Below are 27,184 nucleotides of genomic sequence, written 5' to 3' on the forward strand. Positions count from 1 at the left end.
GCTGTCAACACAGAGCCAGAGGAGGGGCCCAAACTCACAAACAGTGAGATCATGGCCTGGGACAAAATCAAGAATCAGACACTTAACTGACTGAGCCACCCAGGTGCCCATTGGGGTTTTTCTTTCTTTTTTCTTTTCTTTCTTTTTCTTCTTTCTTCTTCCTTCCTTTCTTTCTTTTTAAAAATTTTTAACATTTTTATTTTTGTGACAGAGAGAGAGCAGGGGAGGGGCAGAGAGAGGAGGAGAGAGAATCCCAAGCAGGCTCTGCACTGCGAGCACAGAGCCTGATGCGGGGCTCGAACTCACGAGTTGTGAGATCATGACCGGAGCTGAAATTCAAGAGTCGGCCACTTAACCGACTGAGCCACCCACGTGCCCCGTTGGGGTCACTTTTCTTAACAGAGCTGAGTTCTTTCCCAATGCCATGGGTCCATATCCTACCTTGACTTGCCTTCTCGTTCATAAAGTGAAGGATTTCAAAAGGATACAAGCACCTTGAGGCCAGAGATGACCTCTTGTTCATCTGGGTATTCCCAACACCCTAGCAATTTAGGGCATGCTTTGGAAGCCTTCAGTGTTTCTGAAAGGGGGGAAAGGAGAGAGAGGGAATTGTGGCTATAAAGATGTGAGCTCCTAGTTCGGCATTAGTCTGTAAAACCATCTGTGAAAGCATAGTATACGACCGGAAAGCACTGAGCCAATTTATGAGACACGGCAATGTGTATTTCTCTTTACAGAATGGTAACACTAGTGATTTTTGTCCTTAGTTTTCTGAGCGCGGTACCATAAAACGATAGGCCATGCAACAGAAAACTCTGGTGGAAATCAAGTCCCACCCATGCTGAGCATGTGTGAAGTCCGTCCCTTAACCTGAGTGCCAGTGCACGTGAGAAATGTCTGAGACAGGCCATCTGAGGACTCCACGACTCGCGAGTCGTTTTGCCTCCTCCTACTTCATGGGATAAAAGTGAAAACGTTCCTGCAAGTGTGCCTTTTGAAACAAAAATAACAAAATTCAAAATAAAAAGGTAAAAGCTTTGCGAATCTCATTGTGGAGCAGCTTACCTCTTCCTCATTAGACCAACAGAGACACTGGACGCGCCCAACCTTAAATTAATGGTAGGGGAGGTTCTACTTCTAGTAAGGAGTTCCTATTGGACTCCAATAACTTTCTGGACAAAAATATTTAAAAATCTTCGAAAACCCTGGTGCATGACCCAAAGCAGGAACACTGGGGAGGGGAGCAGATACCTGAAGAAGAGAATGGCGGTGGGTAGGTTTCCCATTTTCATGGCTTTTACCGAAGGGCGGGTCCCAAAGGGGAGCTAAAACTCTGTTAGAGAACCTACGGTCTTACTGGCTTGAAGACCCAAAGGCCAGAGCTTGGCACAAACTGTCTCTGGGAGGTAAGAGTGAAAAATGGTATGAAAAAGAACCCCGAGTTCTCATGAAATCCCTTCCAATCTCTGGCTGACAGCTAAATCACATGCAGAGGCTAGACTCCGAGTAGCCCAGCCAAAGCTCAAAGGTTGGGATTTTCGGGATGGTGGTGTGCAGAGCTCAGAGACTCTCTTCCCAGTGTAACCATGTAATTGGGAGAACTATGTGCGTGTGTGTGTACCAAATAAATACCTTCAACTCTTGGAAAATTACCCTAAAGGTGAGCAGCAAATGGAGAAACATGCAGGGAAATCTATAGGTTATAGTAAGAAGAGTGAGAATCTACAGCATTTGACCACGGACTGATCCCACCGCACCCCTGCCCCCAGTTTTATGTGACAAAAGCTCTACTCTGGGCAAGTGCAGCCAAGAAGGTAAAGGCTTCTACTGTTCTAGGGCTGTGCCCCAGGCATGACAGTCTGACAATCCTGGGATTCCCATCACTCCTGCTCCAGCCTGCCCACAGGGTGGAGGCTCCATGTTAAGAGGGGCAGTCTGAGAAGAGCAGAGGCTACTCCTAGGAAGAGGATTGTGTGAAGACATTTATTAGGATGATGTTGGTATGTTCCGCTAAGGATACCGGTCCTCTCTGTCGAGCACCTACTCACAGAGGTGAAGCCAGACACCGTCCAGCCCCGAGGTGTGGGTGTAAGTGGCAGCTTTGTGAACTAGGAGCTCCACAGCTCTGCAGGAAGGGACTATTTGGTACCAAGAATGGAGGAATCTGTGCCTAAGGGGATTATCAGAAACAATGGGGATCTTGGTGGCAACTGACTGAGAGGGGGATGGTAGGTATAGGATACTAGCAGCAAAAAGCAAAATGGCAGATGAGCCAGGAGTTTAATGGAGAGAACCAGGGAAAGAGACAGGTAGGGAGAGCCCTCCTGGGATCCCACTTACCCCTAGGGTTCTGGAAGACCATAGGCATGTACCCCGTGGATTGTACCCACTCCGGAGCAAACAGTGTGGGGGTCCAGAAGACCATGGGCATGTACCCCGTGGGTTTTACCCACTCTGGAGCAAACAGAGTGGGACCCAAAGACCACTTGAAAGCATTCTCCAAGTCACACACAGATCATCAGCAAAGAGCATCTTATTAGCTCAAAGTGCTTACGCAGAAACCTCGAACCAAATGCTGGCCAAACATATAAACATGTTCAAAAAACTGAAGGAACATATATAATAACAACTCTCATCAGAGAACACCAATAAAGAGATAAACATTATTTAAAAATCAAATGGAAATTCTGGAGTTGAAAAGTATAAAAACCAAAATGGAAAATTCACTAGAGGGGATCAACAGTACATTTGAGTTGAGAGAAGGAAAAAAAAAAAATCAGTGAACTTGAAGATAGATCAACAGACATTATGAAATTTGAAAAATGGGGAAAATGAGGAAAAATTAACAGAACATCAGAGCAATGTGAGACAATGTTGAGAACCAACATAGATATAATGGGAGCATCAGGAGAGGAAAGAGAAAAGGGACAGAAAGAAATACTTTAAAAATTAATGGCTGAAAACTTCCCCAAGTTTGATGAAAAATTTTTAACCTACTCACCCATTCAAGAAGCTGGACAAACTTTAGGGGAGAGACTTTGATGTTTGAGTCCAACCACATCAAAACCTGGGTCTGCCTCCAGCCTGACTCTACTCAGCCTTCTATCAATTGGGAGTCATGACACTGCATGATATTTCTAACTGGCTCTAAAATAACACAGTTGTACGATACTACTTTTTATTAAACAACACTTGCCATTAAATTATGAAGTAAAACATACACAGAAGTGCATCATACAGGTGTTAGGTAAAACTGAGCCATAGAGATAGAAGTAAGAATGGTGGTTACCTCTCAGGGAAGGGACACGAGAGAAGCTTTTGGAATGCCAGAAATGTTCTCTATTATGGTTGGCAAACTATTGTCCATGGCTAAATCCTGCCCACTGCCTGTTTCCTTAAACAATGTTTTGTGTTTTTTTTTTTTCAACGTTTATTTATTTTTGGGACAGAGAGAGACAGAGCATGAACGGGCGAGGGGCAGAGAGAGAGGGAGACACAGAATCGGAAACAGGCTCCAGGCTCTGAGCCATCAGCCCAGAGCCCAACGCGGGGCTCGAACCTACGGACCATGAGATCGTGACCTGGCTGAAGTCGGACGCTTAACCGACTGCGCCACCCAGGCGCCCCTCCTTAAACAATGTTTTATTGGAATACACCCATGTCCACTCACTTACGCATCGTGCGGCCCACAAGACATTTTTACTACCTGGTCCTTGACGGAAATTTTGCCAACCCTTGCTCTAAACCTTGATCTGGAGAGTGGCTACATATTTAGGGATATATAAATTTGCTCTGTAGAAGATTTTTTAAACTCTACAGTGGTTTATGATACCTCAATAAAAATGAAAATATGGGGGTGCCTGGGTGGCTTGGTTAGTTAAGCATCTGACTCTTGATTTGGGCTCAGGTTATGCCCTCACAGTCGTGGGAGACTGAGCCCCGCATGGACTCCCTACTGGGGGGCAGAGCCTGCTTAAGATTCTTTCTCTCCCCCCGGCCCCTTCCCTGCTCACACTCTCAAATAAATAAATAAGTAAGTAAGTAAGTAAGTAAGTTATACTTTTTATAGTTTCCTCTACCGAACAATTATTTTCAAGCTCACCTTTCCCTTGAAACAAAGCAAGCGAACTTGCCTGATCTTTACTTGGTGATTCTAATACACGAAACGTCTGGAGGTCAGTCCCTATCACCTGATGCTTCTACTGCGCCTCATGCTTGGTGCAGTGTTTCCTCGTAGGCTTGGGCACTTTTGACTTGGGCTAACTAGTCACTGACCTTAGAAAAATCATCTGTGGGGGTTTCCTCGGGCTCAGGATGAGCCTGTCTTCCCACAGACAATTTCTGCTGCCTCTGCCATGCACCTGGAGCACCCCCGAACTGGAACCACTTCCCAGTCACTTACTGTGTTTCTTTCACCACGCTGGCGGTCTAAATTGTGGCTACAGATCTGTATGTCAGCCTGCTTGCTCGTTTCCAGCCTCCGCCGCCCGCCCTGCTCCCTTTCCTGTTCTTCCTTCCTGTTTTCCTGTTCTTCCTTCCTGTTTTCCCGTTCTTCCTTCCTGTTTTCCTGTTCTTCCTTCTGTTCCTTCCCTCTTGTCTTCCCGCCCTCCCTCGGTAGGGCAGGTTTTCTTCTCATTTATCTTTGCCATGTGGGGTTGCTCTTTGGGGTCGTAGCTGTTAGGTTTCCTATTTTGGGGGACACGGGGCATTGACGTCTCTGTACTTTACATCACGGTCATCAAAGCCATGGCTCACGTTCAAGAGAACATCAAAGTGGCCTGCTTCCCTGGATTCTTGTGTCCTCTTAGACTTGTGACTGTCAGCTCATCAGTGCTTTTTTTCCCTCAAACATTTTTTTCCAGCAGGGTTGTTCCTTACGTTTAAAAAGTCAGCTTCTTTCTCTACGGTTTGGCATAAGAAAACGATAAACGTGTGTTAATTCCTCTCTTTGTGACTCAGTCTACAATGTTGAGACTTACCTTAATCTTGCCTATTTTAGTATGTTGGAGCTTTGATTTAAAAATGTATAACTATCTTGTAGAACAAGTTATATATTTATTAGAATTACATACTTACACTTGGCGGTAGTATTTAGGATACTGTACAATTTTTAAGTTTATGTATTTATTTTGAGGGGGGGGGAAGGGGCACAGAGAGAGGAGAGAGAGAATCCCAAGCAGGTTCTGCACGGTCAGCGCAGAGCCCCACGTGGGGCTCAATCTCACGAACTATGAGATCATGACCTGAGCCGAAATCAAGAGTCAGAGGCTTAACGAGCTGAGCCACCCGGATGTCCCAGGATATTCGAAAATTCTTACTAGTTTACCTTCAACCCAAACCATGAAAATCCAGTCACCAGACTAACTGAAAGCAAACAGGTTTCCTCATGAGGCAGTCACCTGTTGTAGAAACTCATCAAAGAGAAGTGACTGCCGTTTGGCACGTGAGCTAGACCTGGGCACTCGGAGGCTACCTGCTCCCTCCCTCGTCCATGGAATGTGGGAATATAGCTTGCCTTTCCCGCTCCCAGAGGCTGCCCCATGGACATGGCCTTGAGATAGTGATGTGGGGTTGAGAACACCCACACAGTATATGTGACGGAACCTCGTTAAGGGCTCTTTATCAACTTTTACAACCTGGAGGCTGGGCGCCGGGATCCATTCATCTTTGTTGCTACCCAAGACAAGCCTCGTATAGAAGTTCCCTTTGCTTATTAAAACTGCCACCTACCAACCTGGAGCGGCCTTTCTCTTCAGTCTCTCCCTGCCCTCCTGTGAGGGGGCCAGTTTCAGATTCCACCCGGGGAATCTCCTGAGATGGTTACTAACACACATGACCTTGCATGGACCCTGACCGTAGCAAACAGCTCGGTAAATGTATCTGCTCTGATACAATGAGCCCTGGAGCCAGGCCGATGACCACGTCTCAATACTGTCCTTAGTGACAGCTTCATCTCTGATAAAACTTCAAAGACATGTCTGTGAAAGTCCGCAGTGCTGGCGGTGAAGCAGAACCCTAGAGGTCAGCAGAGAAAGCCTGGTCATCAACAGAGGTGAAGCCAGAGTGTATTTAAAACACATCACTGATGGGGCGCCTGGGTGGCTCAGTTGGTTAAGCATTCGACTTCGGCTCAGGTCATGATCTCGCAGTCCATGAGTTCGAGCCCCGCATCAGGCTCTGTGCTGACAGCTCGGAACCTGGAGCCTGTTTCAGATTCTGTGTCTCCCTCTCTCCCTCCCTCCTTCTCTGACCCTCCCCTGCTCATGATCTGTCTCTGTCTCAAAAATAAATGTTAAAAATAAATAAATAAATAAATAAATAAATAAATAAACAAACATTAAAAAAACAAAAACAAGAAACATATCACTGATTCACCACAGTTGGACACAACCCAGTCTGTAAACAGAGGGCTGCCCACAAGTCATAAAGCAGCCTAATAAATAAATTCTAATTCCCTTTGAGAAGATTTTTAAAAAATTAGCTAAAGTAGAATAAAAGTGGGATTAACTTGTGTTGTCAGTTAATCATATTCCTTTGGAAACTTAAAATAGGCGAAACATAAAATCAATTCTCAAACGTCGTTAGTGATGCCCGTTGGAACTTGAGGGCACCTCTCATTTGCTGCCTGGCCACTGACAGAATGGGGGCTCTGGGATCCGTATAATGTAGAAATATGGGGAAATAAGATCTGGAAGAGACTTGAGGGTCAGAGAGAAATCTGCTTCCTGACAGAGGAGGAAATGGGGGAGCACGGAAGGAAAAAAGCTGACTCGAGACTACACAGAGGCCAACATACTAGAACCCAGGTCTCCCGACTCCTAGCTCACTGAGAATTTTCTGATGGCAGTAAAAAGCCAGCTGCTATACATTTTTATAATACTTACATCTCGTCCCTGTGGCAGCCAAGTTGACTGTCCTTTTGAATAACTGCTTTTCCAAAAGCTGGTGCCTTTGTATACGTTGTTCCCAGGGCAGAGATGGGGTGGCTTCCAGAAAGGGACCCAACCTCTGGTTTAATACAGAAGGGCGTAGGTTTTAGTCACCACTCGGCCCACAATCAAACTGCCCACCTTCAGAGAAGCCACTCGTCCTCCAGGTATCAGCGTCCTCTTTTGTAAAATCAGGAAGTTGGATTAGACTGTGTTTACAGTCGGAATAACCTCCACTGGAGAAGAACTAGAAAAACCCATCATTGGACTTAATCAGTTTCAGGGAGGGTAATCTATCTAAAAATAAAACACAAACTATTTTCTTACATGAAGAGATGATTATGGGGGAAATGCCATCTCTGAATACATAGCAGTTCTTCTGAAACACCAAGGAACGTCCGGGTGATACCTATGCCAAAATGTGCATAAACTAAGAAAATGATCTTCTTTTTTTTATTATTTTTTTATTTAAAAAAAAATTGTTTTAATGTTTATTTACTTTTGAGACAGAGGGAGACAGAGCATGAGCAGGGGAGGGGCATAGAGAGAGGGAGACACAGAATCGGAAACAGGCTCCGGGCTCTGAGCTGTCAGCACAGAGCCCGATGCAGGGCTCGAACCCACGAACCGTGAGATCATGACCTGAGCCGAAGTCGGACGCTTAACCCACTGAGCCACCCAGGCACCCCGAAAATGATCTTAAGAGTGGCAAAGCAACTGGGAGAGAATGACAAATAAAACCCTGTTACAAAAATAGGAGCAGTGTAACTTTCTCCCCAGACATCTATCAGCAATTACAGTTAGAAGCATGTGAATAAAAGGGCGCCTGGGTGGCTCAGTCAGTTAAGCATCTGACTTCGGCTCAGGTCACGATCTCATGGTTTGTGAGTTCGAGCCCCACATCAGGGTCTGCGCTTACACTGCAGAGCCTGCCAGGGATTCTCTCTCTCTCCTTCTCTCTCTGTCCCTCCCCCACTCTCTCTCTCTCTCTCTCTCTCTCTCTCTCTCAAAATAAATAAACTTAAAAAAAAAAAAGAACACACTTCTTTAAAAAAAAAAAAAGCATATGAATAAAAAAAAAATCCAGGAACAAGACAAACGAACACACAGCAACAACAACAAAAAACAGCGACAGGCTCCTAGATACAGAGAACAAATGGGTGGCTGCCAGAGGGGGTGGGCGTGGGGAGATGGGGGGAAATAGGTAAAGGGGATTAAGAGGTATAAAATAAATAAATAAGTTGTAAAATAAAGAAGTCATGGGGATGAAAAGTACAGCACAGGGAACATGGTCACCAATAGCGTAATAACGCTGTATGGTGACTATACTTACTGTGAGCGTCTTATAATATATGTTATTGTCTAATCACTAGGCTGTACATCTGAAACTAATATAGGTCAATTATCAAAAAAAAAAAAAACACAAGAAACCAAAAAACCCGAGCCTCTCTTCCTTCTGCCCCCCTACACTTTCTGCTCCCCACCGGAGAGGTGGTGGAGAGGCCAGGGAACAGGACAGGCCCCTCCTCAGGGCCCCCCTGCCCATGCGACGCGATACCTGCACATGTGGGGCCTTCAACTACCCAATCCAACACTAACCTATGTTTTGATTTGTCTCAAACACAGGGCATGTAAATTAATTTTTAACTCATTATTTTCCCCCGGCAGATCTTCTAAAAGAAAAATCCATTCTGTTTTGGGTTGGCTTCCTCAGGTTTCAAAGAATTAAAAACATAACTAGTAAACTATCTAGAATGCAGAATACCGTGACTTGAACTATTAAATGTTCTTCAGATTCCTTCTCAAGTTATTTGAATACTTAGACTGAAACAATTGGGATTGATCAAAGGATAAAACCCTTTGAGGGCAGGGGCCATGTCTTATAACGATGCCTTGTAAGAGTGTGAAAACACAGCAAACACCTGTTGAATGAATGATATGTTTTTCCAGGGAGTTCACTTTGTTTGCGATTAATAGAGAAAAGTTAACTTGACGGTCTCTTTTTCGTTACAATGGTAAAACCGCAAACCCATCAAGTGATAATGACTTAAATGAGAGGAATCTGTCAAAATAAAAGCAAACGGAACTAGGCATAAGCGCCATACTCTAATTGGTAACGTTTTGCACATGGATTCAGGCTAACAATTCTGCAGCTGCTGGAGTGCTGGAATTGAACGATGAAGGAAATGGATGGTGGACGGTGGGAGCCAAGTTTCTCACTGTTGGGGTGGGAGGTTACAGACAAGCAAGGGAAGCCTGGAATGATCCATAGGTAATGAATTCAAGTTGGAGATATCAGTATGAACTTATATTAAATTTACTTTACAGAGAGATGTTTAAGATGCGTGTATCGGGGCGCCTGGGTGGCGCAGTCGGTTAAGCGTCCGACTTCAGCCAGGTCACGATCTCGCGGTCCGTGAGTTCGAGCCCCGCGTCGGGCTCTGGGCTGATGGCTCAGAGCCTGGAGCCTGTTTCCGATTCTGTGTCTCCCTCTCTCTCTGCCCCTCCCCCATTCATGCTCTGTCTCTCTCTGTCCCAAAAATAAATAAATGTTGAAAAAAAAAAATTAAAAAAAAAAAAAAAAGATGCGTGTATCTACATGGTTAGTACACACATCTATTTCTTTGCTCTGTCAGTTGAGATCTAGAAGCAACGACGCCCCACTCTCAGTGTCCAGATCTTGCTAACACCATTCGTCAGTAAAAGGAACCAAGACTCTGTGGAGGAATGGCTGAGTTTAGGACGGGGGCAGGAACCTCACAAGATGAACCTACAGCAGCTGGAAGCGCTAGAAAGTCAGGAAGGGCTCAAAAGAAACCACAAGGATGAGCCAAGAAAGGGACACAGGAGAGAGGTGAAAGTTTCCCATGCCCAAATCTGGAACGACTGGAGAAAAAAAGTAAGAAGGCATTAGATAATAACCCAAAGTGTAAGAGTCCAAGTCGACACTGACATAAGTTATTAAGTAAATAAATAAGGGCGAATAGATCAATCTGCACAGAGTAATCACAAGTCATTTATGTGGAACACTTGGCCCATAAGGTGGAGAATAATGCTCTCCTCAGGTCTTCCTTCCAAAGAGTCCAGTAGGAAGAGGAGGAAAAAGAGTAGCTCTGCATTAACCCGACACAGAGTACCTCAGCCAGGTGACCAAGACTAACACTGCAAAAGCAGTTAAGTCACGTTGATAGCACGTACCCTTAACGTGGGATGACAGTGGAGCTTTACCTCGGTGATGTTGCCTCCCAAATCCATAACCCCAGTCTAGTCATGAGAGGAACATGAGACAAATTTGAACGGAGGGACCTTCCACACCTATCTAACCAGCATGCCTCAAAACAGTCAAGGTCATCCAAAATCTAAGGAGAATCTGAGCAACTGTCACAGCCAAGAGGAGTCTGAGGAGACCCTACGGAGGAGTCTATACGTACTCCTAATGTACGCAGGGTATCAGATACTACAGATAAGGTGGTGTCCTGGATGGGATTCTGGGACAGAAAAATAACATTAGGTAAACGATTAAGCAAATATGAATAAACTTACGGACTTCAGCTAACAATAACGGACCGGTATTGACGGGAAGTCCACAAACGTACCAGACCGATGTCAATCAGTAATAGGGAAAACTGGGTGTGCAGTATACGGGAAGTCTCTATCCTTTCCTGGCGATTTTTCTACAAATCTCGAACGTTCCTAAAATAAAAGGTTGATTTTTTAAAAATTTATTTAAAAAAAAATCCTATAGCAGGGCAGGATGGACGTAACAGAAAGCTTGGCTAGATACGGTGTTTCTACATTTACAAAAAATCTCTTTTGCCACAAGTGGTGTTTTAGTCTCTTAAGGTTTAATCATTAGCCAAAGAAACAGAATATTTTAGTGCAAATGGACTGAAAAACAAAATGAAAAAACTTGGATAATTTTACTAGAGAAAAAGATGCTTAGAGCTATTACATACTTTATTGAGCCAGTCTTATTTCTGTCTTTTGGCTAAATGCTTGGTCAAGTCTGAACAGTTGACGGCTTCCAGTTGCTCTTAGAATCGAACCCAAAGTCCTTAGCGTGGCCCACAGAATCCGGCTCCTGCCTACCTGCTTTGGCTGCATTTTAAACTACGCTTCCTGCTATTTTCACTGATTGGAGCTGCACAGTCTTTCTATTCTGAAATCCTTTTTTTTTTTCATTCTAAAATCCTATTAAGTCTCTCTGCTTTCACTCTTCTTATCCGGTATCTGTTATCTAATGCCGGGCAGCAAACCATCCGTGACACTTGGCATGGCTTTAATGTAGCCCCTATTCTGTTCACTCAGGATGTTCAGAGTCTATCTGGGCTGGTCTCACCTTGGACACTCATGGGGCAGCTGGAGCGGGGACGGGGGGTTAAGTCACACCTGGTGGTCAGGGCTGTTGGCTAGTATGTTTTTCTAGCATACTAGAAAAGTGGCTCTCTCAGGGGGCTGCAGTAGGGGTCCCAGAGTGAGAGGAGCATTCAACTGATGAAAGCAAATCACAAGACCAATCTATATTCGAGCAGCAGGAAACAGACTCCATGTCTGACAGAAGGAGCAACAAAGAATATGTAGACATTTAAAATCTATCACGTGTACAATGCTTTTCCTGAAAGCTTTCCTTAACTGTCCCCTTAAAAATAATCTCTTTGGCGGGCACCTGGCTGGCTGCCCGTAGAGCATGCAACTCTCAATCTTGGAGTCGTGAGTCGGAGCCCCATGTTGGGTAGAGTTTACTTAAAATTAAAAGAGAATTTAAAAAATGTTTTTAAATTTCTTCAAAGAGGTCTTTCCTAACATACATTTCTTTCTTCCTTTTTCTTTCTCTCTCTCTCTCTCTCTCTCTTTTTTTCCTTTTGAGAGAGCAAGAGCACAAGCTGGGGAGGGGGCAGAGGGAGACAGAGAATCTTAAGCAGGCTCCACACATGGCTCGATCCCACAACCCTGTGATCATGACCGGAGTTGAAATCAAGAGTCAGATGCTCAAGTGTCTGAGCCACCCGGGCACCCCGCAACCACTATATTTAAAGCAGCTCTTCACCCTACATTCCCCATCTCTCACGATTTCATTTCTCGGTTTGATTTTCTGTCATTACGTTCATCCATTATTTCATTGAACAGGAACATAATTAACTCACACCTTTGTTTTTTCTGCCACAACACTATAGACAGCCAGGTTTAACAGCTGGAAAAGCAGAGCACTTCAGTAAACAGCACTTTAGGAAAAACAAGGTAAATGAACATAAATTTGTCTCTTCTGTCTCCTCCCCAAAAATGACCTATTTTTTTAAAATTCAAGGTAGATAAAGTAACCTGAGGTGTTTTTACAAGTCAGTTAATTTAGAGCTTCGGTTTCCAACATTAAGATGACCAGTTTAGAGATTTACTCTTTAAAGACCACCCCAAACACAAATAATCCTTTCGCCTGAACCTCTGGTTTGTTCCAGTTTGTTAAGAAAGCTTACACAGGATAAGGTCTGAGGGACTTGTTTCCGTCTACCAAAGAATAGTGGCAGTCGGTGTGTCAGCCCCTGTGGCGTCAGGCTCTCCTGAACGCCAGGCCACTGTAGCCCCCAGCACTTCACGGTAGGGTCCCCAAGACGTGGCTGGACTGTGGGGATCATGCCTGATCCCAGTCAATTCTGGTACAGAAGGTCATACTATAAAGAATGACACTTTTCCACTGGATAGTCTGCTCAAATAAAAGGAGACCAAACCAAGTCATTACAGAATGTTTTTCCACTTTATTTTTTTATGAATGACAGACCTACTCAATAATTTTATTCAGTTTATTTAAATAAGGATAAGGCTACTTAAAAGACCTTTACATACAAAAATGTACATTACAAGGTTAAACTCTCTGTACTGAATTACAAAACCTGCACAAGCATTTAATAAAAGAGCACGCTTAAAAACATTTTGATCGTTTTGTAACCTCTTAAAATTACTGAAGTTCCACAGTAGTAAATAGAGGAAGCTCTTACACGTGTATGATTTAAGCTACTGGCAGTTTTACTTAATGTAAGTTTTTAAAAGGTCATTGCTATTGAATGAGTCTCTAGACCAGTTTTAGAATCATCTCTCAGAAAACGAAGTCAACCAAAATATTATTTCAAATAATAATTACAATTCTGAGGAATTTTAATACTAGCAAAAATATTATGGCCTCATAGTGGTAGTTGAACCAACTTTCCAAAGTGTCTCGTAGCTGTCTAGATTAATAAAGCTATTTTGGTAAACTGTACTGCCTTTACGGCCACTGGGAAGCAATTTAGGGCCTTTGGTGCTGCAGGGGCTGGAGACTTCCAGAATTCACACGGCAGTCTATGATCCCTCAAATGTAAGAGGAACGGGGGTTATCCTATCTTCACTCCTCAATGAACGCGTAGGGCCAGGCATTATGACCCACAAACCTAAGCCTGATGCTTAGGGTCTGCAGAAAGGAGGATGGAGAATAGAAGCAAAGAAAGTTAAAATATGGGAAAGGAGAATAAGAAAAAAGAAACCGAGAACAAAGAAGTTGGGGAAGAAAAGAGCAAGACCTGCCACCTGCCAGTGGCAGAAGTGGTCAAGTGCTCATAACTACACCTCAGAGGCCACTCACTGACTCGAATGCCATTCGTCTGCCTACCACCCCACCCCCCCCAAAAAAGCTGGCTCTGTTGAAACAGGAAATCGATAGTAACGATATTACAATGATCGTGAGTCAAGAGTATTGCAAAGTCGTTTGCCATTCAACTCAATTCCTTGTAAGCTTTAAAGCACACCAAAGCAACCCTTTGAAACCTAAGATTGCCGACACTTCTGCCTCAAAGTCCCATCATTCAGTAGGCTTCGTCATGTGGAGGAAGACATCTCAAGACCAGCTGTATGTAAACACCTTGAGAAGGCACAGCGCTCTGAGATGTCAGCATTAGGTAATACACAGTCCATGGTTTCCCACTTCTCCACATTTCAAACTCAAAATAGCCCAATAATATGCTGCTATATGAGCATTGATTCTGAATGTTCGTAATATAAACTTCAATTTGAAGCAACAATGTTACACAGTTCAGCTGTTATTACCAACCTACTCTGTAAGTTAAATATACAAATTAAAAATTAATTTTCTTGAGTAACTAAAAATAAGTTTCCACTGACTTAAAACTGTCAAATGGCTAACTCTCTCTTAACTAAGAGAGAATGCAGATGGGAGCAGCAGGGACAACCGAATACAAAAATCTGTCATTCTACTCTAAAATCTGCACTTTTAAAATCTCCCTTTACAGTTATGCAGAGGGTTACAGTTGTCCTTCAACAGTATTACACGCATCAGCCCCGCAGGTAACTATGTAGTTACTGATTTAGCACAACATGCAACACATCGTATGTACCAATTTTGTCTCCTATGTATAGACTTATCGACTGGATAAAGGCAGAACGGCTAAAAACTGTAGGGTTAAAGTTTTAGTACCATATGTACCTGCAAGGCTGAATGAATTTTTTGTAAGGCTATTTGAGAGCTGAACTAAAATACTTGCGTTAACAAATCAAAAGAGGAACGAGACTGCTGTCAGAAGTAAAGAAAAGGCAAACCCCAATTTGAAGATCGATCACATAAGGAAAAAAGTATAAAGTATCCTCTGCACTTGGTTAGAAATACAAGGCAAAACGTGGACATGAGAACTCACGGCTCTAAGGTATACCCTACTTTCCCACTGATTCCCACCACACAAATGGGATGGTGACACCATTCCAACAGGAACACACAACCTCAGTGGATAACTTGTGCGTGTGACAGACAGTCCTGCGGGGAGCTGTCCCCGTCACCCCAGCAGGGAGCCCCGTCCAGCTGGTACTCGTCTCCCATGCTGCCACTCTGGGGTGACTTCTGGCTTCAGTATCTTCTCGTCTTCTGCCTACTCCAGAAGACACTAAGCTTCCCTCTCACCGCTATCCTTCCTGGACTCTCTGAAGTTCTAGAATTCCATCCCCCTCTTCCACTCTCTAAACCTTCTGCCATCGGGTGCCATCTTGAACATGACCACACGTGAAGGCTTTACAGTTGGCTTCTTTTTGAAAAGCTGCAGCACCAGGGAAGGAGCGATCCCTGCGCTCAGAGTGAGATCACAGACTGCTCATGAAAACAGCAGGTAGGGCTACTACACGGCCAGGACATCTTAAAGGGCAGACCAGCTGTGAGAACGACCAGTCGGCTCCTAACAGACCAATCCTGTCGGGACTTCAAGGGAAGGAGCAACAGCAAGCGCTGATTTACCTTTTGATTTTTATGGGGAAAGGCAATGTAAGCACTTGGAGAACAGCAGTTTCATCTGTATATTCTGAATAGTTTATCGGCAGCACTACAAATATGCTTTATTGTTGAACCTTGAGGAGTTTGGCAGTATTTACTAAAATGTTGGGATAAACTGTCAAATTCTTTTGCTAGGGAAAAGAAATAAAAATGGTGAACTTCCAGAAGATTTGAGCTTAAACAAAACCTCAAATTTCCCCAAAGACTAAAACAGGCTAATGAGAATAATTCTTAAAAGTCATCAGATGCTTTATACCAGACTTGCAGCTAATAATTGACTAGGATCGCTATAAATGACTCACACTAAGCCGCTTGTTGAAAAAGAAATTCCTTCCAAATCAGGGAACAAGATGCAAAAATTAAAAAAAACAAAAAAGGAGGAAGGGAAAAGGAAAGACTTTTTTCAAACCTAATTTGAAACCTCTTTGGAAAATTCCACAATAATCAGGATCTCTGTAAATACTGTCAATATATGTGAACTTGCTTGAAAAACTACAGTTACAGTTATATTTACATTTTTGGAAACTTTCCTTCATGGCCATGTAACATGCTGTATCTTCCTCTTTGCTTCTGGGGGCTTCAGGTTATTCTGAAAAGACATGAACAGAAATCAGTATATACTTGCAGAAATGGCAGAGAATAACCTGAAATGAGCACTCTAAACCACCAAAGTGTACTACTAATCTATGCACAGTAGATCACTGCTGCCATCTGGTGGGAAAAGACTTTAGGAGCTTGGGGAAAAAAAGCCAGCCCCCTGCCACCCTTTCTTCCAGCTGTGGTTCTAACGTCTGCAAATTAGAATCGCCCACGGCACTTACAAACATGCCCAGACCGGGGCCTTATCCCACAACCGATTAAGTCAGAATCCACGGGAGGTGGCAGGAATGAAGCTCTGACATCTGTCTGGGTTTTCAGGAAGCTCCTCCAGGTAATTCTAAGGTGCATTCAGAACTGAAAAACACTGAAGGCTCCAGACCTGCTTCCTTCCTGCCTGCCCCATCGCCTTCCTCAAATTCACAATCCAAGATCTTAGCACTCATAATTAAAAAAATAAATAAAACAAACCTCTGAAGGAGTAAAATTTTTGAGTAGAAAAATGCTTTCTAACAGACCGAAAGAAAAGATCCTCGAAGCTAACTCTTTATTGTAATATTTGAGGTCTGGATTCTTCCTCCTACCTTTTCTCTTATTCTTCCCTCTCTTATCTGACACCCTCCTCCCACTTCCCACAGAAGTGACTGAACTCTGTCAGTCTAGAGGCAGCCCGGTGTCAAAGGTGCATGCACTGAGGTGAGACGGACCTGAATTCCAACTGCAGCCTGGCCACTTAGTAACTCTGACACCCTGGACAACTTTATTTAAATCATCTGAGCTTCCATTTCCTCATCTGCGAGATGAGAAAAAGACCTGTGCTATGTCACAGGGTCACTGAAAGGATGAACTAACATAAGAAGCATGAGCTGGTCACACTCACAATAGTTTTCTTTTTTCAGGGTCTGCTATTTTAGAATGTTGGAACTAGTCTGAGTCTTGATCCTTTGGACACACAATTCCAAGAGGATAATGAAGTCACTGTATACTACAGGAATACTACAGAGACTGAATGCCTGTGTCCCCTCGGAAGTCCCATTTTGAAACCTAACCCCCAAGGTGATGGTATGAGGAGGCACGGCCTTTAGGAGGTGCTTAAATAACAAGGAGGAGCTCTGATGAATGGGCCCTCATAAAAGAGACCTCAGAGAGCTTACTAGCCCCTTCCACCAGGTGAGAACACAGCGAAAAGCAGCCAGCTATGAACCAGGAAGTGGGCCCTCACCAGACACTGAACCTGTCAGCACCTTGATTCTGGACTTCCCAGCCTCTAGAACTATAAAAAATAAATGTTTGCTGTGTAAGCCACCCAAATCAAAGTTGTTTTTTTGTCATACCAGCCTAAATAGACTAAGACAAGAAATAAAAGCTATAAAACTGGATATTTAAAAGTAAAATAATTTTCTGACAAGTCTAGGGAAGGATCAAATATACACACACACACACACACACAATCTCAACAATTAAACCCTAAGTAAACTCTAAATATATTGCCTATCTCTACCAAATTTGCCAGTATATGATATCCAAGCATCTAAATGGTTAACTGTAACACAGTCCAACACAGTAGATTCCCCTAAACTTCCTCTACCCTCCAAGGACAGGTAAATTTGAGAAGGGGAGGGAAGTGATAAATCCTAAACACTCTAGTGTGGTTTAAGATAAGTGCAAAACAGACAGACTAAAGGTCAAGCTCTAAAACGCTACTTAATAAATATGTGACCCTGGGCAAATTGCTTAACATTCTGAGCTTTGCTAACAAAGGAATATTTTCCTCTTTTAGTTCCAAGATAAAGGATCTAAATGAGAAAACGCTAGGAAAAGTGCCTAAGACACTCTCTTTACACATTTTAAGCAGAAAGAAATCGAGTGTACGCAGACTTCAAGCTGTATTACAAAGCTGTAATCAAGACAGTATGGTACTGGCATAAGAACACACTCAGATCAATGGAACAGAATAGAGAACCCAGAAATGGACCCGCAACCATATGGCCAACTAATCTTTGACAAAGCAGGAAAGAGTATCCAATGGAATAAAGACAGTCTCTTCAGCAAGTGGTGCTGGGAAAACTGGACAGTGACATGCAGAACAATCAACCTGGACCACTTTCTTACACCATACACAAAAATAAACTCAAAATGGATGAAAGGCCTAAATGTAAGACAGGAAGCCATCAAAATCCGTGAGGAGAAAGCAGGCAAAAACCTCTTTGACGAGGGAAACAAAAACAAAAAGGAACTATTGGGACCTCATCAAAATAAAAAGCTTCTGCACAGTGAAGGAAACAATCAGCAAAACTAAAAGGCAACCGACAGGATGGGAGAAGACATTTGAAACGACATATCAAAGGGTTAGTATCCAAAATCTATAAAGAACTTATCAAACTCAACACCCAAAAAACAAATAATCCAGTGAAGAAATGGGCAAAAGACATGAATAGACACTTCTCCAAAGAAGACATCCAGATGGCCAACAGACACATGAAAAGAGGCTCAACGTCACTCATCATCCGGGAAATACAAATCAAAACCACAATAACCACCTCACACCTGTCAGAATGGCTAACATTAACAACTCAGGCAACAACAGATGTTGGTGAGGATGCAGATAAAGAGGATCTCTTTTGCGCTGTTGGTGGGAATGTGAACTGGTGCAGACAGTCTGGAAAATAGTATGGAGGTTCCTGAAAATATTAAAAATAGAACCTCCCTAAGGGTCAGTAATTGTACTACAAGGAATTGATCCATGGGATATAAAAATCCTGATTTGAAGGGGCACATGCACCCCAATGTTTATAGCAGCATTATCAACAAAAGCCAAATTATGGAAAGAGTCCAAATGTCCATCCACGGATGAGTGGATAAAGAAGATGTAGTGTGTATATGTATGTATGTACGTGTGTGTGTATATATATATGTATCTATACACCTATATATAGATACATATACATATATAGATACATGTGTGTATACACACACGCACACACAATGGAATATTACTCAGCAATCAAAAAGATTGAAATCTTGCCATTTGCAATGATGAGGATGGAACTAGAGGGTATTATGCTAAGCAAAATTAGAGAAAGACAGTATGACTTCACTTATATGAGGGGTCTTACATACAAAACAGATGAACATAAGGGAAGGGAAGCAAAAATAATATAAAAACAGGGAGGGGGACAAAACATAAGACTCTTAAACATGCAGAACAAACATAGGGTTACTGGAGGGGTTGTGGGAGGGGGGATGGGCTAAATGGGTAAGGGGCACTAAGGAATCTACTCCTGAAATCATTGTTGCACTATATGCTAACTAACTCAGATGTAGATTAAAAAATAAATTAAATAAATATAGAAAAAAAAAAAAGAAAGAAATCGAGTAGACTTTAAAAGATGTTAACTTATCATCATGGATTTTATACTTCCAGGACTCAAACACGAGAAAGGACACGTAAAAAGTAAGATCATTTAAGAGTTCAAGATCTGCTTGTGGCACTGCTCTCCCACCTCAGCTATGAGGCAGACTGCTCGAAGATTTCATTCACATCTCCCATGAGCCCAGAAACTTCTGCACACTTACCACGGCCTCCGCTTCTTCCTTAGGAGCAGCTCGCTTTAACTTCACTGGAGTAGTTCCAACAGGGGACAAAGGTGGGGACTTTGCAGGACCCAAAGGACTTTTCCTATGCGTTAAGTCATGGTTCTGTTTAGTGTCATTATTATTGTGTTCCGTTTTATTGTTCACAGGCAAATTGGAAGACAAAATTAGGGGTGAAACACTGGAAGACGAATTTGGTAATTTTCGAAAGGCATTACTGGTAAAGCTTGCCTGAGGGGGAGGCTTGAGTCGATCATTATCTCCATTCTCTGTCTTTTTCACTTTGATGCTTGTTCTGGTTGAACTTCCATCAAACACAATGAGGGGCCTTTTCCTTAACCCATCCACAGTGCCACTCCTGCAATCACAGAGATGTATTCACGGAAAACATAATTGGAACAGCAAACCCATTCGTTCACAGGAACTCAAAGCTAAAACAATGGCCAAAAAAACATTGCTAAGACTAATCTATTTTAAGTAGGATTACTGGGAATCAAATTTTCTATGTTCACCCTAAATGAAATGGTAATATTCTAGGGCTTTGACGTTTAAAGTATTTACTGACAAGAAACGTAAGTTAGCTTTAATGTACACACAAGATACAAATATTTTGAAAACATCAGCCGACAAATTAACCCTAGGACTTAAAAACAAGATTCCTAAGTAACTAAAAAAAATTTTTTTAAGTTTTAAAAATCACCCTCTAGGGGCGCCTGGGTGGCTCAGTCGGTTAAGCGTCCGACTTCGGCTCAGGTCACGATCTCGCGATCTGTGAGTTCGAGCCCCGCGTCGGGCTCTGTGCTGACTGCTCAGAGCCTGGAGCTTGTTTCAGATTCTGTGTCTCCCTCTCTCTCTGACCCTCCCCCGTTCATGCTCTGTCTCTGTCTGTCCCAAAAATAAATAAACGTTAAAAAAAAAAATTAAAAAAAAAAAAAAAATAAAAATCACCCTCTAATTGACAGAATTATCTTGACTATGTATCAATTATTACTTTAAAAAGGATAATAACCTAGAAAACTATAGCAAGACTACTACGGTAGCAGTCTACAAACAACGAGACAGAACATTCTGTTCTATTCATTAAAGATCTCTAAAGCCAAGGCATTTTCTAAACTGTAACTATAACATTTATAAAGTTTTAATGTTAAAATTCAGCAAGTCTTCACATTTAGCTTCTGAAAATCAAATTTCCACTCTGAATCACAAAGACAAACAATAAGAGCGTTCATTTGTCCATTATTCATGACACTTCGGGACACAACACATTTGTTCTTGGGGGGAAAAAAAACCAAAACCTTTTAATTAAACACGTAAGAATTTGAGCGGCCATTTATTAGGAAGAACACTTTAGTCTTACATCTCCAAGTGTGGTCCAGGGACCAGGGGCATTAAGCATCCTCTGGGGAGCCTGTTAAGAAATGCAGAATCTGGATGTGAGGGTGATCTGGCTGTGACATGTCACCCCATTGATCGCCAGGGTTGATTCGGCTGATCTGGCTGGCTAGGCGGGTGTCCCCTTCCTCCCTCACCGCTCCATGTGCGTCCCTCCCGAAGCTGCGCGCTCGGTCGAAGGGGACGACCTTCCCCCATAGAGGAGGACCGTTCTTTGGTCAAGGGTATACGAGTAGCTGCGCTCCCCTGCTAGAGCCTCCAAACAAGCTCTCAAGAAATGCAGAATCTGAGGCTTCAACCTGTACTGATTCAGAATCTGCATTTTAACCAGATCCTAGGTGATTCGCCAAACTCACCAATTCTCAGGTCACCACTGAACATTATTTGGTAGAAGGTAAAAAATAAGCTCACTATACACCCACTGTCACCACAGAAGGGAAACAGCACGTCAGCTTGTGAGAGTTCAACCTAAGAGCCCAGAGGCCCGCTCCAACTTGGGCACCGTGCTGTAGATCTGGTCCCAGCTCTGTGTGGTCTGGAGGACATCACAGGAGCTCAGTCTGTCCACAAAAAAATTAATAAACAATTCAACAATACCTGATTGTCTCTTAGATGCTTCCAGCTTTAATGTTTTGATTCTAAAGTCAAATTGTGGTTTTTTTTGTTTTGTTATTTTTTTTTAAAGAACCGAAGATGTCTTCTAAAAGGATACTGAGGGGTTAAAGGGATGTTTATACGAAGTATAACAGTATTGAAAGCTTTTCTTAGAACAGTGTGCCTGAATGTGCAGAGCAAGAAGAAAATACTTTCTTATTAAGAATCAACAGAAGTAAATTGAAAATATATTTGGCCTAACCCAAAGATTTACAAAAGCTAACTCTAATAAGTAGCCTATCCCAGTATATAACCATCAAGCTAAAAGGATCCTCGATCTGAACTGAATGTGTTCCTGATCAAAAGAGTGACTGTATTTTCCAAAAGACTAAGGGCATACGTGTTACATTCTTCAACGTTTTCCACAGTTGGGGGAATAATCTCCTGGTCAATCATGAGTTTTTCTTCATAACTACAAATTAAAACCTCCATTCAACTCACCACTAGCATTTTCCCTCGCTCCCACTCTTCACTGCATCTTTTTCCACAATCACTGGTGTACTGCCTATAGACACTACCTTACAAACAGAAACCTCCAAAAATAAGTTCAGTAGTTAATCAATAGCACCCACGTGGGATACAACAGACACAAGAAGAGAAATAACTAGCCCACTCAGGGATGTTAGGACACCTTGTCCTCATTAAGCTATCACTGTTAAAGAAAGGTAGCCTTCTTTTAAAAAGGAAATTTATTTGCTGTGGTTTTATCAAGTATTTTCTGAAATTTAAAAAATTTAAATAGTGCCCCCGAAGCTACATGACAGTTCCTTCGTTCCTGCATCATTCAAAGACCTTAATGTCTTAACTTGACTCTACCTTTTCTCCCAGTTCAGCAAATCTTGTTGGCTCAACCTCCAAAATAAATCCAGACTCTGACCACCTCTTACCAAATTCACTACTTCACTCAAAGTCACCACCATCTACTGCCTGGATCACAGTATAGTCTCCTGTTTGACTTCCCTATCTCCCTCCCCCCACCTTAAATTACAGCCAGGGTGATGCTGTTGAAATGTACATCATATGGTGTCATCATTCTGCTCAGAATCTTCCAATGGCTCCTCATCTCAGAGCAAAGCCAAAGTTCTTACAACGACTTACACAGCTTTATGGGATCTAGCCAACAATTTCTGCTGCTCCCCTCCAATAAACCTCTTTCCTCTACTCTCCCTCAGATTCTCTCCACACCAGCCTTGATAGCCTCTTTATTGTTCTTGGTCTATGATGGGCACACTTCTGACTCTTGTATTCTGTCTGGAATGCTAGCTTGCTCTCTACCTTGTAGGTTTCTCTGCTGAAATGTCTTTTCTCAGTGAGGTTGTTCTTGGCCACTTTACCTAAAATGGTAATCTCTCTCCCTGTTGTCCTTTCCTCCTTAGCATTTATCACTACGTAACATACCGTATATTTTATTTCACTTTCTAAATTATGTTTCTCCCAATTAAATACCAGCAGGGAATTCTGTCAGTTTTATTCGTGCTATAAGCACAGTGCCTGGTGCTCAATAAATAGTTGTTGAGCAAATGAATTTTTCTTACCTAAGTTTACCTGGAGAAAAAGAAGAAACACAAAACTGTTAAGTCATATAAACCAGAACCACTGAAAAGTACCTTTTAGTCTCGTTTTTCGTTTCATGTTGCTCTCTTTTCTTTTCCATCATTTTCCCCCATCTGTTCTTTGGCAAATCTCTCTGAGGCAACGGTATTGCATGCTGAACATAAAGATCAGTAAGATTGTCTTTGTTTATTCTTACATCATTTTCAACAGCTATGTTCTTCTGTGGAGAAGGAAACAAAAGTAATTTCAAAATAACATCCTTTGTTTTAATTACTACCTACATAACACGGTAGAACGTTTCTGTTTAAATAACAAATTTTATAATAATAAAATTTAGTAATTATATAATTTATAGTTTATTTATAATCATAAAATGTATCATATAATATATACTCTTATTTATAATTTATAACCATAAAAATCAATATAATATACTCACAGTTTAAATTTCCAATTATTATATATTTAATATAATTACAAAATTTGTTATTTAAGTCAGAGATTGTTATCTAAGTCTTACACGGACTTACAGGGACTTCAAGTACACCGCAGTCCTATACAGTTCTCTAAGAAGTACTATTACTAAGAGATTCAGCTCTGCAAACATCAGGTTCAGCCGCATCTTAAAGACAATGGCCACATGTTCAGTGTAACAAGGACTGCAGCTCACATCTGGTCAGCCAGCATACCAGGCACGAAGACCATTTCCAGCAGCATCATCTTTTTTTTTTTTTCAACGTTTATTTATTTTTGAGACAGAGAGAGACAGAGCATGAACAGGGGAGGGGCAGAGAGAGAGGGAGACACAGAATCTGAAACAGGCTGCAGGCTCTGAGCGGTCAGCACAGAGCCCGACACGGGGCTCGAACTCACGGGCCGTGAGATCATGACCTGAGCCAAAGTCGGATGCCCAACCGACCAAGCCACCCAGGCGCCCCCCAGCAGCATCATCTTAATCTAGGACGTAAACTGAAAATGGGAGACTGCCTGGGGAAACCGGACAAAAGAATTCCAACAGTGATGACAATTTACTACCTGCTGTCAAAGGTCACCCAGAGTGTTACCATCACGATCAAAGCGTGGGCTGTTTATTGTTTCCCATGTCTCCCTAATAATGCTTAAGTTGAAGTTAACCACCAAGATTTCAGACGGCCCTACAGATGGAAACTGCAGTCCCTTACTGATGACCATCACAACAGTGCGTCATTACAACCTCCCTTTTACGTTTTCATCAGTCCTTTCTTTTTATTTTTAGTACTTAAAATTTTTTTTCATGTTTATTTTTTGAGTGAGAGAGAGAGAGAGAGAGGGAGAGAGAGAGAATGTGGCCCTACTTACTGAGCCACTCAGGTGCCCATCACCAGTCCTTTCGAGTAGCTTCCAGTCACTGTCCATCAACCTTGTCAATATTACCTCATTCTCCCTCATTTTCCAATTTGCTCTCAACATCACGGAAAACATATAGCATAAAGAGAAGGAGTAGCTACGGATAGAGTTTGGATTTAGGAAGGAAAACGAAGATGGTAATGAGATCATGGACTCCTCAACTGCAATTCAGAAAAACTTGGAAACATTTGTGCTCAGCTTAACTGGCAAAACAAGCCCAATCTTTGTGCTCTGATAAACTTATCCCACTTACTGTTTCCTTCCAAATTTAAAAGCACAAGTAGTACTTTTCTCTCTTATACTTGACCTTTGTTATCAATTTTCACCCTCTATACACTTAGAGATACGGAAAAACCCTGGAGAGTCTCTTGGATAACATTCCTAGGGAATTCATAGGCACCTTAGTTTGGGACGCACTGCTCCAGGGTGGTGATTCTCAAACTGTGGTCCCTGGACAAGCAGCAAGAACTTGTTAAAAATGCCAATATTCAGGCCACACCCCGGACCTACTCAATCAGACACTCTGGGGATGGAGCCCAGCAATCTGTATTTTAATGAACCCTAGAGTGATTCTGATGTGCCTAAAAAGTTTGAGAACTGCAGGTGAAAGGTAATTGATATCGATACATCTGTAGGGCACTTGAGGAAGTTAGAGAAAGAGTACTGAGGAGAAAACACAAGGAAAACCACAAAACAAGCTACTTGAAACCACAAGGAAACTTTCAGTAATTCTCTACCACTTTAAACCAAACTCATCACTTCTTTTGTCTTATCTTTTGTTGACTATCAGAGGCCACATTAGCTCGAAAAGAGGATATGCTACATTGAGAGCCAGGAGTCCTGGTTTCTCCTCCTGGCTGCACCACTTACCGGTGGTGCGACCTTAAATATGTCACTTCACCTCTCCGAGACTCAGTTTCATCTTTAAACGAGGTGACACTATGAAAAAAGGGCGATTTCTCCGATGCTTTCCAGCCCTGACAGTCTCTGATTACTACCCTTCATTGCTACTACGATTCTTCCCCAGGCCCTTGCTCACATCCCGGCCGCGGGGGTCGCCTAGGACTTCTGTGTCGGAGCCATCAAAGACCCCAAAAAAAGAGAAGTCCTAATTCCCAGGAATCCCTGATAGCCTAAGGACGTCTCTTTCCCGGATAGGGGCGTGGGGAGACCTGGTCGGTCCGTGTGGAGTGGACGCTGACACAAACCAGGCGGGACAAGCGACGGCGGCGGGTGTGTCCGCTGCCACTCAGGATTACTTGGGGCCGGCTCAAGTCCGAACCTCTCTCCCAAACAGGCCCACCCGCCTCGGCGCGCCCGACCTGCTCCAGGGTGAGGAGAAGGAACTCCTGGGACAGCAGCTCCGGGTGCAGCAGCAGCTCCGAATCAGTGCAGCTGCGACCGCCCACATCCCCCGCCATCGTCGTCGCCAGGGGACCCCGGCCGACTACCCACAAGGCTCCGCGAAGGAAGCGTCCCGGAAGTGATGTAACGGGCGGGGCCTCGTTTGACGTCCCTCTTAGTGCGCCTGACGTCCCCTCCGCCTTTCGCTGCCGGCTGGGGTGCTGGGAGAGAGCTTGCGGAGGGGACACTCCTGGGGGCGGTAGGAGCGAAAGGGACGTCCGCAGAGGAGACGACTGGCGTTTGACGCCTTGCAAAAAGAGAGGGGAAAACCAAGTTCCCAGAGAGGGTCACGATTGGTCGCGCTCCTTGTGACGTCCAATGGCAGAGGCCAAAGGGATTCCGAGGGCAGTCTCGCGGGAAAGAGGCGAGGCAGCCTGACGTCCGTTACCCGAAGTATAGCTCTGGTCACCTCTGAAATTGTCTTAGTTTTTCTTTTTGACCTCTTTGTCCCTTAATCCTCTTCCAATATGATGTAAGGCCAGAGACTTTAATTCCTTGTAACCCCATGGCCTCCCACATAGTAGGCGCTCAAGTATTCCCCGAAATAATAATACTCCGAGCTGACCTCGCATATGAAAATAACGAAACCGCAGGTGACAGACAACAGCTAAACATTTGTTAGACATTTACGATGTGCCAGGTACTGGATTTTACATGGATAATCTTGCTCCTCAGAACAGCACGATGAGGTGTATATTACTAGAATACTTATTTTCCAGGTGAGGAAACAGGGTAATTTGCTCAAGATCAGAGAATGAGGAAGTAGCAACACTGACAAGTACATTTTCTCTGCACTAATTTCTCTACACTTATGTATATTATTATACATTTGCTCTGCACAAATGACAAGTACATTTTCTCTGTACTTACAACTACAATGAAGGAACAGTTTTAGTTTAAATAGATTGTTGCAGGTTCAAATATGATCTAAACCTTGATAATTCAAGAAATCTTTTCTACTTCTTTCATCTTTTGTGGAAGAGATGCATGTTCCAAAACATTAGGCACATCTAACACTTAAACTTGCAGGCATGTTGTAAATGCTTATTCTAAATACTCTATGATGTATCATTTTATTGGAAATTATTGCAGTAAAAAATGTGACCAAATCTGAGGATGTTAAAAGATAAACCTTGAAAAAGTTGGGAAATAAATGAGGTGCCAGCTTAAAAAGATAAGGCAAAGCTGGGAGATGTTTTGCAATTTTTCTTAATCATTTATGTATATGTTACTTCCGTCTAGAAATTGAATTTCAGAGCTGGGCAGAAACTTAAACGTTAGCCCAGTCCTTTCATATTAGTGATGAGGAAGCTGATCTAAATGAAAGACATTTAAGATGACTTGCCCAAAATGGAACAGAGTTTAGACCCGAGTT

General features: G+C 42.9%; 1 protein-coding gene across 8 annotated transcripts; it reads right to left on the reverse strand.

Moving 5' to 3' along the window:
* Positions 1 to 305: 305 nt before the first annotated feature.
* CA3H2orf49 (chromosome A3 C2orf49 homolog) lies at positions 306 to 26,002 on the reverse strand. 8 transcript variants are annotated; one of them, XR_007151133.1, is made up of 7 exons: positions 25,728 to 25,983; positions 23,073 to 23,239; positions 20,777 to 20,827; positions 19,402 to 19,777; positions 15,743 to 15,817; positions 10,473 to 10,622; positions 306 to 580 (listed from the first exon to the last, which is right to left on the reverse strand). XR_007151133.1 is itself a non-coding variant. In XM_047853987.1 (6 exons), exons 1-5 carry the CDS (start codon positions 25,824 to 25,826, stop codon positions 15,761 to 15,763), a joined length of 750 nt encoding a protein of 249 aa, XP_047709943.1. In that variant the 5' UTR covers positions 25,827 to 25,983; the 3' UTR covers positions 9,985 to 10,622; positions 15,743 to 15,760. The 8 variants fall into 8 exon arrangements, 6 of the variants coding, with proteins under 6 accessions (XP_047709943.1, XP_047709946.1, XP_047709948.1 ...); XR_007151132.1 differs by lacking the exons at positions 306 to 580; positions 10,473 to 10,622 and adding exons at positions 11,907 to 11,917; positions 13,176 to 13,179 and having other exon boundaries at positions 14,109 to 15,817; positions 25,728 to 25,933; XM_047853987.1 differs by lacking the exon at positions 306 to 580 and having other exon boundaries at positions 9,985 to 10,622.
* Between the last annotated feature and the right edge of the window lie 1,182 nt (positions 26,003 to 27,184).

Source organism: Prionailurus viverrinus, chromosome A3, assembly GCF_022837055.1.
Source record: "Prionailurus viverrinus isolate Anna chromosome A3, UM_Priviv_1.0, whole genome shotgun sequence".
In the NCBI taxonomy this organism is placed as follows: domain Eukaryota; kingdom Metazoa; phylum Chordata; class Mammalia; order Carnivora; family Felidae; genus Prionailurus; species Prionailurus viverrinus.

Coding starts and splice junctions, on each gene's coding strand:
- CA3H2orf49 (XM_047853987.1), bottom strand. CDS start 25,826: ATGGCGGGGGATGTGGGCGGTCGCAGCTGCACTGATTCGGAGCTGCTG. Junction 23,240..25,727: donor TTCTCCTCACCCTGGAGCAG/GTCGGGCGCGCC, acceptor CCTTCTCCACAG/AAGAACATAGCTGTTGAAAA. Junction 20,828..23,072: donor ACGAAAAACGAGACTAAAAG/GTACTTTTCAGT, acceptor ATTTCTTAACAG/GCTCCCCAGAGGATGCTTAA.